Source organism: Symphalangus syndactylus, chromosome 4, assembly GCF_028878055.3.
Source record: "Symphalangus syndactylus isolate Jambi chromosome 4, NHGRI_mSymSyn1-v2.1_pri, whole genome shotgun sequence".
Lineage (NCBI taxonomy): Eukaryota > Metazoa > Chordata > Mammalia > Primates > Hylobatidae > Symphalangus > Symphalangus syndactylus.
The window spans coordinates 94,392,919-94,405,573 of NC_072426.2; the positions used below are offsets into that span (position 1 = coordinate 94,392,919).

General features: G+C 58.0%; 1 protein-coding gene across 13 annotated transcripts in view; it reads right to left on the reverse strand.

The window, feature by feature from the left end:
* The window catches only part of ZMIZ1 (zinc finger MIZ-type containing 1), a 244,620-nt gene that overhangs the window by 64,237 nt on the left and 167,728 nt on the right, over nucleotides 1–12,655 (reverse strand). For 2 of the 13 annotated variants that reach the window (XM_063638179.1, XM_063638178.1), the window contains exon 1: nucleotides 7,459–7,528. The exons of 6 other annotated variants lie outside the window; for them this stretch is intronic. Coding sequence is in view for 1 of the 7 variants with exons in the window: in XM_055275578.2 (XP_055131553.1) it covers nucleotides 8,148–8,268 (121 nt within the window). In the remaining 6 variants the exon portion in view is untranslated. Of the gene's footprint in view, nucleotides 1–6,788; nucleotides 7,426–7,458; nucleotides 7,529–8,147; nucleotides 8,285–12,655 lie in introns of those variants that run through there. 5 more of the 13 variants (XM_063638186.1, XM_055275582.2, XM_055275578.2 and 2 more) reach the window with 4 other exon arrangements.

Here is a 12,655-nt window from a genome sequence, read left to right on the forward strand (position 1 = left end):
GGGAAATGAAAGTGGGCGTGTGGGTGCCGGCCACGTTCACTTCCTCCAGAGCTGACACACACTAGGACCTCCCCGATGGCTGCGGGAGGGACAGCCCTGCAGCTTCTCTCTGGGACAGACAAGTGGCAAGCACACTTGTGCCCCTCTGTCCCCTGACCTTCTCAGGCTCTCCTGTTACAGTGGCCATGCCGGAGGCAGGGATAAGCCCCCCAGATGGCACCACCCTCCACAGGGCACAGCAAGGTCTCCAGCTGCAACACAGGGCGAGGACAGGCAGGAGTACTGTACAGATGAGAAAACTGAGGCTCAGACAGAAGGGGGCTGGTGGTGGAGCTGGTGGAGAGAACCCAGTCTCAGGCTCAGGAACTTGAGGGGAACCTAATGCCCAGCCAGTTTGGGAACTAAGCCCATGCTGCGAGCGGATGAATCCACCTGACAGTGATGAAAGCTGCCAGCTACTGAGAAGTTACTACAGGCCAGACACCAACCTAAGCGCCTTTTAGCCCCATCTCATTTACTCCCCATTGCAACCCTGCCAGGCAGGGACAGGTAGCTCTACTGCACTGATCAGGAAACAGAGGCTGAGAGAACCTTAGTGACTTACCCAAAGTCACCTGGTAAATGACAGATGTGGGTTTCATAATTACTCTCTGACACTGTCTTGGGAAGGACACCGGGTGGCCCCATTTTAAGAGCCCCGGGTAGTTGGGCAGGGAGGTCCCTCGTGCATCAGGGGGGAAGGGAGAGGAACAGTCACCAGAGCTGCCAACAGGGTAGGCCCTCGGGCCACAGAGTGACCACTTCAGGCACAGCACTGCCAACAGATCTTTCTACCATAATGGGAACGTTCCACCACTGCACTGTCCAATCTGGTAGCCACTAGCCGGTGAAATGTGACTATTGTGACTGAGGAACTGAAAACTTAATTTAATTTTACTAATGTACATTCAAATATATGTGTGGCTGCTATACTGGACAGCACAGTCAATCCCACGCTGCTCCTTACAAGCAGGGACCCCAAGAAAGGCAGGCACCCCTCACATCACACAGACAACTTGGGGAGCCAGAGCTGGGCCGAGACCTCGAGCCTTTCAATTCCTGCCTGGGTGACCAGGGCTGCCATGTCCTTATGCTCTGGGCCATCTGACAGACATTTACGCAGCACCCAGCGTGGATGCAAGTCAAGAACCGCCTGTCCTTCAAGTCAGTGTAGTGGGCTGACACCCAGGTGGGCAAGGGATGACAGGAAGCTACTGATGCACAGCGCTGGATCCTGGATGTGCACAGGAGCTAAGGACCTCAAGGAGACAGAGGCCCTGGGTGCTGGGTGTGGGGAACCAGGGAAAGCTTCCTGGGCCATGGCATTAGAGCTGGGCCTGGAAGCAGCAGAAGTGAGAGGCAGGAAAAAGGGCTCCTTGGGCTTCCTTTTTCCTTCCTCTCTGAAACATGCCCCCCATTTTTTTCACAGTCCTGCCTCCCACACATAGGGGTTGAACCAGACCTTGCTAAATCTTCTGCGCACAATGAAGCTGCCCGTCAGATCATAAGCTCTTGGGAGGCAGACAGGGAGCTGGTAAATCACTAGTGCCTCAGGCTCTGACCCAGGGAGCAGGGATTCAACACTGGAGCCCTGGGAGGGTGGGAGACCAACTCTGCAAGCCCAGAGGCTACCCGCTGGCACCCATCCACTCCAGTCCCAGCCCCAGGGAAATGTACACATTGATTTAAAGCCTCCTGGGCCTGGCTAGAATCCCCTGAGGGACTAGGGAGAGACTCCACAAACAGGACTGCCTCTCTTTTCCAGGAGAGCAGAGGGCTGCTGTGGGGAGGTCTGGACAAGCTCCATCCAGTTCCCGGAGCTCCTCAGAAGGCAGAGCTGGCTGCCCTTGCCCCCCACCACGGGCAACCACAAAACAGGAACCCTGAAACAAGACGAGGCTTTCCATTGCGTCGGCAGGGGCAGGGACATTCCCACAGCAGGACACCGACCTCGCACTGCTCCCAACTTCCATGCCCGATTCCTGCCTGCTACTCAGCAGCAGCCCTGCTCCTAGAAGCAGGAGGAGTCCCAGTGCCTCTGAGGCTCCAAAGCCTTTGATCGCTCCCCACTGCCCTGAAGGTGTTGCAGCAGCCTCACTCAACCTCTACTCGAGCTCCCGCTAACCTCCCCCATGTCATCTGGAGGGACATCCTCCTTTCTCATCAAGCGTCATACCTCTCCTGGTTTCCAAGCCTTCGCAGCTACTAGTCCTCCCACCCAACAGTCCTTTCTCATTCTGCCCATTTCCAAAATCAAGTTCTACCTGGGAAGTGTTTCAGTTACCATTTTCCCCTCTTCCTTCTACAGCTCTTGGGGTGTAGAGCATAGGCCTCTGTTCATTTAATTCTCTCTTGCCGTGCTGCACCCTAATATTTCCCACTGCACCCCCAGCTGTGGGTGGTGGCACCCAAAGACATGGCCCAAGCTTCTTTCTCACTTTCCTCTCTCCCCACGTCTCTGGCACAGGGCTGGTATTGAGGCCCTGGAGTGGAGTCTACCTTTTAGAGATGAGATAAAGATGAGGCAGAGACGAGACACTCAGGCCCCCAGAGGGGAAGTGACTTGCCAAAGGTCACACACTAATTTGGCACCAGACTACAGATACAATCACTTCAGGGCTAGTGTTGGGAGCCATGATTCTACCAATAGCATCAGAATTATCTGGGGAGCTTTACAAGCCAAATCACAGGGGCCGGGCCTCCCCTCAGACCCAACAACTCTCCAGGGTGGTTTGGGAGCCCCAGTCTCAGAAAATGCGAGTGTCCTGGCTAAATCCCCTGTTCTCCATTCACCCAATACGCACAAAGCAGCACCACTGCCCCAGGCCAGGCACTTCTAAGGCCTGTCCTCACCCTACGGGGGGTGGGAGCAGTTTGGGGAACCCAGCAGGGTCTCTGCAGCTTGAGAAGCCCCAGGGTGGCTCTAAAGAGAAGTCAGGGCCATGGCTGGGGCTACCGAGAGGGAGGAAAAGGGTCATACTTCCTGAGCCCGGCCAGGCAGGGGGGCAGCAGACTGCCTGGCTGGCCCACCCAGGGGTCCTCACGCCCAGTACTCTGGGTGATGGGGGTAGCTCCCAGCTCTGTGCATCCGTTTGGAAGGGCACACAGCCCATCAGATCCTGGGGAACAAGGACACTGTGAGCTTCCCCCGAGGGACTCACTATGGGTCCTGGAAGGGCTCCCCGGAAAGGCCTCATCAGTGCCCCGCCCCTGACCATTTTCTCCCTCTAGAGGACTGGAAACCTGAGAGTGTCACCAAAGGTCCTCACATCCCTCAAGCTGCCCTGATGGGCCTTGAAGAACCCTCTTTCCGGTGTGTGGGGGTCCCTGCAGAAAGCTACCGCATTTTCAGACCTCCCACTTCAGTCAGGTCAGGGCCATGGGAGCTGGAGGCGGCAGCGAGGCCTGCTGCTGGGGGAGTGGGCACCTCAGGACCCAGGGACAAGGCCACAGGAAGCTAACTCTCACCTCAGGGCTGGAGCAGGAAACCAGGCAGCAGGCACAATGAAATCATAAACCACACGTTCCCACTGGGAGACTGGGATTTGCAGTGGGCTGGGAGAGGGCATTGGCTCTATCCATGGCCTCTCCTGCCATGTGACCTTGAGGCAGGAAGTCCCTTTGGCCCTCTGGCCAGTGGGCTGGCCTTCCTTCCCTGCCTGTGGTGTCTGGCCAGGGAGCTCCCTGGGAAGCTGGAAGTGCTTCGAGGGTGGGAGCCTTGTTTTTCCCTGAGCAGCCTCCCTCATGAGGCAGCTGCTGCTCTGCCAGGCCCTGGGAGAGTTTCCTCCTGCAGCCGAGGCTTGGGGAAGGAGGGCGAGTGAGGCCCAGCAGATGCTCCATGACACGGCATGGCGGGGCAAGAGCAAGGGTGAGGTGCGCTCTGTACCAGTCAAAGGTCCCGAAATCCTTCTCCCTGCTGGGCTCCGGCCTGTACCCCTCTCTCTGAGGTGGTGCTAAGGATCCCAGCCACAGGCCCCACTGAGGAGTTCCTTCCCCATGGAGGAGCCAGCCTCTCCCGAGGGACCCATGCCGCATCGCTCAAGGTAAACACCTCCCTTGCCCAGAGAGCCTCGCGCCCGCTCCTTCCAGCTCTGCCAGCACAGAACTCTCTGTTCCTGAGGACCTGAGGCTGAGCTGGCGCTCCCGCCCGATCGATGGATGACTTCACAGGGACTGACGCCTACCGGCACCAAGACTGTCCCTCAGGGAGGTCTGAGGCTGCTCCTGGGACCGCTGCCCACTCGTGCCCCCTGGCTGACCTCTGCTGGATGACAGAGTGCTGGTCGAGGGGTTGGCGACCTGGGACTCATGCCTCCCTCTTGCTGGATGACCTTGGGCAAAAGTGAACCTCAGTTTTCTCTGGTGTTAAATGGGAACGCCTGGCTGGTCTACTCCTTCCCCGCAGCAGGCTGCCACAAAACAAATGCTAGGGAAACAGGAGGTCTCTTTATCTAATAGACTCACCTGCACTGTTACACTCGTGGGCTCTGAGCTAGTGTCCTCACTGCCCCTCTGTCTTAAGTCTATCCTCCTGGCCAGCACTGTCTGTCGTCCATGGAGCTTCCTGTTGTGGTGGACATGTTCTAGAGTCTGAGCTGCCCAACAAGGCAGCTACCAGCCTTTGGTGGCTACTGAGTGCTTGAAGTGTGGTTAGTGCCAAGGATAAGCTGAACTCATCCCTTTAATTAATTGAAATTCACAAACAGCCACATGTGGCCAGTGGCTACTGTACTGAATGGCGTCATCTTAGACCCAGCTCAATCACTCCTTACTCCCTGGGGCAACATTCAGGAAGCCCCGGGCAGGACTTCCGCAGAACCTCTGTGGAAGCACCTTTCTCCCTCTAGCTGCCTGACTCCAGACTAGGGACTCATCTCAGAGTTCCCAGGGACTGCATGGACTGGGTGCTCAACCAATGCAGACTGAGATCTGGAAGTGCTCTTTCAATTCCTCTGGCCCCCCCCCCACCCCAACTCCAATGGGGAAAATACACCCAACCAGCCTTCCACTCGTGCCATCATCATTCAGCAGCCACTGGGCACCCACCATCCGCCAGGCACCACAGTTGGCACTGGGGCATACGGTGATGAGAAACACATGGTCCCTGCCTTCAGGGAGTCCACTGGCAGTCAAGGTCTTGCTCTTATTGGAGCCAAGCCTGGCCTCCTACATCCCCAACTGGATGATCTCGGGCACATCAGTTTTCCCATCTGAAACTGGGGCTCACAAGTCCCTGAGCGCACAGGCTGTGATGAGAATCAAGAGGCATGAGAGAGGCGCAGGGGCTCTGAGCCAGGGGAGGGCTGTGCAGGGCAGTGGAGGCAGCCTTATGAAGCGAGGTGTAAACTCTGTGCAGGCTGCGCTTCCGGTAAAGACCTAGATTCTCACCAAAGCATCGCCGTTTGGTGGTTTCTCACTAAGGAAGTTCAGGGTAAAAATAGCTCAGAAGGGGACTTGAATCCAGCTAGCTGGAGGGTAGTCACTGCCTGGCTTATACACAAAAAAGGGGAAAGGCTTGTTAGGAGCCACATGGACCCCAAGAGTCATCCTTCCGCCCAACCCCTGGGACAGGGCCTTTCCTCCATAGCAGATGGGAGATAAGCTTCAGGCCCAGAGCCCCATAACTGGGGGAGCCGGAGCCTCCACGTAACATCTGGGGTCACCCTGATTTCAGGATGGCACGGCCTTTTCACCCCAACTCACTCCTCAGCCAGATTTCTGACTCTCAGCCTGATTTCTCTCCTCAGCCCAATTTCTGTGGCCACTCTCAAAGATGGGCCAATGAGAAGCACACTGGCACCAACTCCATGCCACCTGCCACACAAAGCCTTCCTGCTGGAAGAGCCATCAGCCCTGCTCAGCACTCATCTGGCAGTCTGGCCTGATGGTCAAGGGCGAAGGGACTGGGTCCCCACTGTAGGAATGACAGTCTCCTGAAACCCATCTAAAGAAGTGCCAGCTGACCTCTCCTAGTTTCCCCCCAGAGGGCTTCTGGACCCAGGAACTGGTACCTATCTGGTGCCCACCGCACCATGGCTTGGCTTCTGAGACACCAATACCAAAACCACATGCTCAGGACCCCAGGCAGCCGCCTCTTAGCCCCTATCAAGGGGCTCTCTCTCCAAGGTCTTGTACAAGGTCCTCACAACCAGGCATCTCCTGAAAGGCTGCTTCCTGCCCTCTGGTGCAAATCCACCTCTCTCCTCTAGCCAGCTTGCCAGCAAACACTTGTCAGAAGTCTATTCTGCACCCACCACCTTTGCGAAGGGCACCCTGCCGCAATGGTGGCATCACCAGCGCCCGTGGGGTCTCTAGGCGCTGGAGGCATCAGGGCTGCATTCTGACAAAGGAGCAGCTTGAAGTCGAGGACCCTCAGGCGCTGCCTCCGAAGGCATCCTGGCCAATTCTTATTTTTGCAGCGTGAGCCGACTGAGCACAGAGCCTCGTAAAATGTCTGCTGGAGAGCCAACACTTCACCTTCAGAGACCTGGGTGGGGGCGCACTCTGCCCCCTGGCCCCAAAGAGAAATGAAGGCCCCGTCTCTGGGCACACAAAACAGGCCCGGTGCACGCCGGTGCCACTCTCGCGGCCAAGCCTGGGGCTGACACCATGCTGCACACGGCGCTACCCACAATGCACTGGCCCTCTTCTGTCACACACAGGCACGCACACTCACCCCCGCGCCCGGAGGGAGCCCAGGGCCCGGCCCGTGGGCGCCCAGGCGCCGACCCCTCCGGCCCTGCGCTTACCTAGAAGTTGCACCGGTCGCGATCCCGCCCTGGCGCCCTCGGGGGCTTGGGGCCCGGCCGGCGGCGGCCGCGGCGAGCGACTCCGGGTAGGATTCAGCCAGCGCCGAACAAAGGCTGCGCGCAGGCAGCGGGCGCCGCCTGCATCCCCGCTCCGCGCCCCGGCGGCGGTGGCGGCGCGGGGGCCCGGGCGGGTCCGGCGCCCGCTCGCTCCGCGCTGCCCGCTCCGAGGGCGCTCCGGCTCCCGCGCTCCCGCTCGCTGCTGCCCGCCACCGCCGCCGCCGTCCGGCTACCGCACCGCACACATCAATAATTCATCGCCCGTCTCCAGCTTCCCGGGCGAAGCCAATCACAGGCGGAGGCTCCGCTAATGGGGCCGCCGCCGCCGCCGCCGCCGAGGAGGCAGCCAGCCGCGCGCCCGGGCGCAAGCGACAGCCCTCCAGGGACGGGGATGGGCCGGGGGCGCGCGGGGGGCGGGGGCGCACGGGGCGCGCCGGAGAAACTTCCCACGGCCCGCGCTCTGCGCCGCGCTCGCGGACCCTGCGGGCGTGACCACCCACCCTGCGTGTGCCCGCGTGGGGCTGGGGGCTCCGGGGGGGCCAGGCCAGCCGCGGCGGGGGGAGGGGAGGGAGGAGGAGGAGGAGCGCGGGAGGAAGATGAAAGGCGAGCAGACCTGCCTTGGCGTCTTCAGGGAGCCCCGGCTCGCGCGCGCCCTCCCCGCCCCGCGAGCCTCGCCGTCCGCACCCCCGCCCCCCAGCCCGCCGCCCGCACTCACTCGCGCGCGCAGACCGTCAGCCCAGCCACTTCGCTGCGAGGGAGCGCGAGCGAGTATGAATCGGAGACAGCTCACATTTCAAACTTGCACGCAGGGGTGGTGCTGGTGCACGCCGCTGCCGAGCGAACGCACGACCCGACGAGCAGCGCTCCAGCCTCCGGGCGGGGGCGGCGACCAGGCCCCTTTCCTTCCCCCGCCTAGGCAATTAATTGGAAGCAACACTTGTGCGAGTGGGGCTCCCGGAGCGCTGTCGCCCGAGGAGGCCGCCGGGAAGGCGCTGGCGGTGGATGACTTCGGGTGTCTCCCGCCCCCCAGCGAATCCTCCCAAGTGGGCATGCTAATGAGGGTCCACGGCGGGGAGGGGGTGGAGGAGGGAGCTGAACTGGAGGGGGCCTCGGCCGGGGGGAGGGGAGGGGAGGGCGGGGCTGGGCATCCAGATTAAATCTCGGTTTAAAGGGTTTTCGGAAGGGGCTACCGGGTGGAGAAGGTAGGCGGCCCGGCATCTTACTTCCCTGACCCTGGGTGCCCTGGGACCCCCGGGATTCCCCAAGCGAGGGGCCCAGGACAGGGTGAACATGCGCACGTACGCTCCCGCTCCCCGACTTCGGGGAGTTCCTGTGACCAGGAGCTGGCGGCAGGAGGGAAGCCGGGGGCGGCAGCGCGCGGCCCTGCCCCGCCCCGGGAGCTGCTGCCTTCCTGACATTGCATCCTGTGGTGGCCGAGGCCTCTTCCTTCCAGCCAGTCTGTCGTAAGGGCTCCGGGCTTTGAGCGCTTGCTCACCCCCCACCCCTCTGCCCCTTAGACACCCCTGGAAGCCCACCTGCTGTCCCACCTCCAGAGATCTTCGCCCCTCCCTCTTTCGTGGGCACTCCCTGTCATCATTACCCCCTCGGGAGAAACTGTATTTTATAGCTCCCTCCCCCAGCCCCACCCACCTGCCTGTGAAAGTTGCTTGTGTGGTGACCTAACTGCCCCAAACACTTAGGAAGGTAAGTGAGGCCCCATCATTCATCCCCAGAGAAGGGCAGCCATGACTGTCTTTAAAATCTCCTCTGTATTGGACTGCCGTGCCCTGCTGCTCTGGCCAACACTGGGAGCTGACCAGGTTCACTGGCCTTTGAGGTGGCATCTCCTGACTCCATCCCCTCTTCTCAGCCCCAGCCTCTGGCTGGCCCCTAAACCTTCCTGCCGGCCCTGGAAGTGGCTGGGACAAATCACTTATCTAGAAATTATGTTCTTGCTCCTTGTTTGACATAAATCGTTAGCAGGCTCTAATCCCACCCACTGCCACTTGAAATATCTCTTTCAGGATGGCATTTGGAAATGCAGTTGTCATGGGCTTTCCCTCTGAGGAGCTGGTTAAATGGATTAATTCGTACTTCATAACTTGAGCCTTTTGGACATGAACTAGCTTCCTGCAAGAGAAATTAATTGGCATCCCCTTACTGGCAGACCAACCCCAGGACAGCCAGGGGAAGGACTTCCCTTCAGCTTTGCACAAATTCCAGGCTCTGCTTATTCTCACCTCCATCTCATCTCCTCGTAGGTTATTATGGCTTCTTTGGGGACAGTCATTTACTCACTGAGACATTCACTGGGGCCCTGCCCTCCCAAGCAGCACCGCAGGCAGGGGTCCAGTGAAGATCCTGCAGATCCTCCAGATGACTGACCTACTCTAAAGCCCACTGCTCAGCAAATGACACCCAGAAAACAGATGGGGTGGGACAATATGGCTCACGTGTTCCAAGAGAACACTGAGATAGATGTACCTAAGATCTGGTTTCTACGGTTAATCTGGTTTTTAATAATGTCAGCGCTTGGACCTCCGTTATCCAGAATCCAAAGAGCCACTATCTGAAATAACCAGAACACACCCCCTTCCCCATTCTGTGCAATTACAGTTCACTATTCTAATCTGATCCTTAGTGCTTTCTGAGCCACCAAACACCTGCATGTTTGGGACTTCCAAATTCATTTTTGAAATATCCTATATGTGTTGGTACCATGTTGCCAGCCCCAGAAGCTGAGTTCAGCAAAACCACTTTGGTAGGTTGAGCCAGAATTTGGACTGGAATTGAGCAGAGGTTTATACCAGAGGGACACAGACCTGGTGGCATTGCCCAGGAAACTTTAATAAAGACAACCTGCCAGTCTCCCTACCCCATCTCCCTGTTCTCCCAGGGACCCACTCTGGGAAGTCATAGGGTGGGGCTGGAGAAGAGAATTAATATACGCTCCTCCGGCTGGAGACCAGAGGTTTTAGACTTTCCCCAGGTAAGCAAAAATAAATAAATAAATAAATAAATAAATAAATACTCTTCACTAGATTTACGTAATTAGGAAAACAAATTGTTTTCAAGCATCCATTCACCAGACTGCACGGGAGGCCTCCAGGCCAAAGCTGGGGTTTTCAGATGCTAATTTCAAGGCTCTCTCTGGCCCACTTGGTCAGCAAACTCTTTCTAGTTACACGCCTCGGGTCTACAGAAATACGGGCACTCCAACCAGTCTCTGCTTCAGAGGGCTTTCTCCACTTGTTCCGAGTTCCAACTCCACTTCTCCAACTTCCAAAGATTTGCTCAAAAGCCTGGGGCCCAAAGCAGCCCGCTCCACCCCCTTGATAAGGATCTACAGTAAAGAGGCCGCAGACAAAGGCGCTCTCCACCTCATCTCACAGGCACTCGGTGAGCTCTCTGAGTGACCTCGGCAAGGGGGGCATAGCCCCGGGGGAATGACTTGGGAGAGAGAAGAAAGGAAGAAGAAAGGGCAATCTGCAGCCCCGGAGCTGCGGCTCCTTGATGAATGCCCGCCTGCGCTCGGGAGGCCTGACGCGGGGATCAATAGCGGGTGGCTTTTCTCGCGGGTGTTTGAACTCCTCCTGCCGTGGGCCCTGGCGAGGAGGAGCCGCCGATAAATCACGGCGCTGCAGTTGGGAAGGTGGTGGTGGCTTGCTCGGGAGAGCAAGGGGAGGGAGGATGCTTTACCCAGCTGGAGGAGCCTGACATGGGGAGCCTGCCTCTGCAAGACCAACTGGGTGGGGTTGGGGTGGGGGCGGGTGGGGACCCTTCCAGTCAAGCTGGGGGCGCAGACAGGGTCCTTCTCCAGGGCTCCCCTGTTTACCCACAGAGGGATGGGCCTCCTGGATCCTGTCCCAGCATTACCCAGTAAAAAAGAGTCAAGCCACCTAGGATGTAGGTCACCCAGGGGTCAAAGTGGTTCTGGGCTGGGTCACCTCCTGTATAAGGCTTTGTATAGTGCGAGGCCTGGGGGCTGAGAGGCCACTAGCAAGGAAAGACCAGCATACAAAAGCCGGGCTCCCCCTGACCGCTTAGAGGGAGAACAATGAAGCCAGGGACGGCTCTGCTGGGTGCTGGGTTCTGAGCCACAGAGCTCTTCTTCAGGCAGGGTCTGCTGATTCAGCAGGGCTGAGCAAGGATCCTATGACTTGGAGATGTCACCCATGCGGGCGTAGGCGCTCAGAGGGAGGGTGAGATGGACAAGGAGGCCCCAGCCACGTGTCCACGTGAGAACGACAGGTATGAGCTCAGGCCCTGAGAGCTGCCTGGGCCATCCACCTTTACATCCCTGGTCCTTCTCAGGACACGTGGGACTGCAGGGCACAGAGTGGGCATTCAACAAATGGATGCACACATACCGGGGAACTGGCATGGAGCAGCTGTCACACAGCCAGCTCAGTTGCCCAAGGAAGGCTCAAACAGCAGCCGTGGGCATGAAACAACTCAGGGGCTCTGCCTCCAGAGCCCCCTTCCTGGGGCTTCTGCCAACCTCCGAGGGGTCAGGGCACAAACTCTCATGTGTCTTTATGACACTGTTCTCTCTGTCCCCACTCCCTTTCCTCCCTCGTCCTGGTCAACCTCCTCAAGTCTTCACTTAGTCTTTAAGATGAAAGGGACAGTTGGGGTTGAGCTCCTGGCCAATGCAGGCATCCCCACCAGACCTCAGAACCCTTCCTGTGTCCACACACAGAGCTAAGGGCCCAAGCAGGATCCTGGCCTCTGCTCTCCTGGTGTAATATGCAGCTCATGGTTACTGAGAGCTTGCTGGTTGGCAGGCACACTTCCAGGCATTTTCCAAGTATTAACAATCCTCACCACCAGACCTTTCTGACAGGGGCTATTTTCACTGTACAGAAACTAAAACAGAGGCGCAGGGAGGTTTAGACAACTTGCCCAAGGGTTTAAATGACTTGGCAATCCAGTTCAAAAGTATGCACTGATAACCATCACATATTCCCAAGGTGGGACTCTAGGATCCAGAGAAGGAAGGTGACCTCCAGGTCACACAGTCAATTAGAGCTGTGATGAGAGCTCATGTCCCCAACTCTGTTTTGTATTCTTTCCCTCATACCATATTACAAATACTGAAATATTTCTTGCTTCATTGTGTTTCTTTTTAGAGTTTAGCATCTATGCATTTGTAAGCATTCATGTGACATTTCGAGTTTGCTGGGGCTCCACCTGAGTGGGGGACAGGGACACGATGCACAGCGAGGCCTCCATGCCTTTTAGCCTCCTGCCACTGCACCCTGCTCCCCTTCCTGGGCGTATCCTCCAGCAGGGCCACTCATCCTGGACCCAGGCTGCATTCCCAGAAGTCTGCATTTGGCTTCCACCCAAATCCTATAATGGTTTCATTTTGAAAACAATACCAGCCTGTACCCCACACCTCCACTCAGTACCTCCGAGAAGTTCTACAAGGGCAAGGTTACTGGGGTTCCAGGAAAGCATCCTGCCAGGCTGGAGGAGAAGAGAGGATTATGAGGGGAGGGGGCACATGAACCAGACACAAAATGATCATTCAGAGGAGGCTGCTCAGCTACCTGCTCAGCCCCAGGCTGCCAAGAGGGGAGGAGGCGAGAGGGGAGCTGGTAGGGCCTGGGGCTGCCCCCAGGGCTGGGGCGGAGACAGGAAGGAACTGGCCATGCTCTCCTGGCTAACTGAGGCGCTGCGGAGGGAAAGGAGGAGCCTGGATTTGGAGGCTGAGGCTCAGGAAACAAGTTCTGACTAGCTGGTGGCCCTGACGAGCTGTTAGGCTTTCAGAGCCTCGACCTCCTCCTTTGTAAAACAAGGGCGAG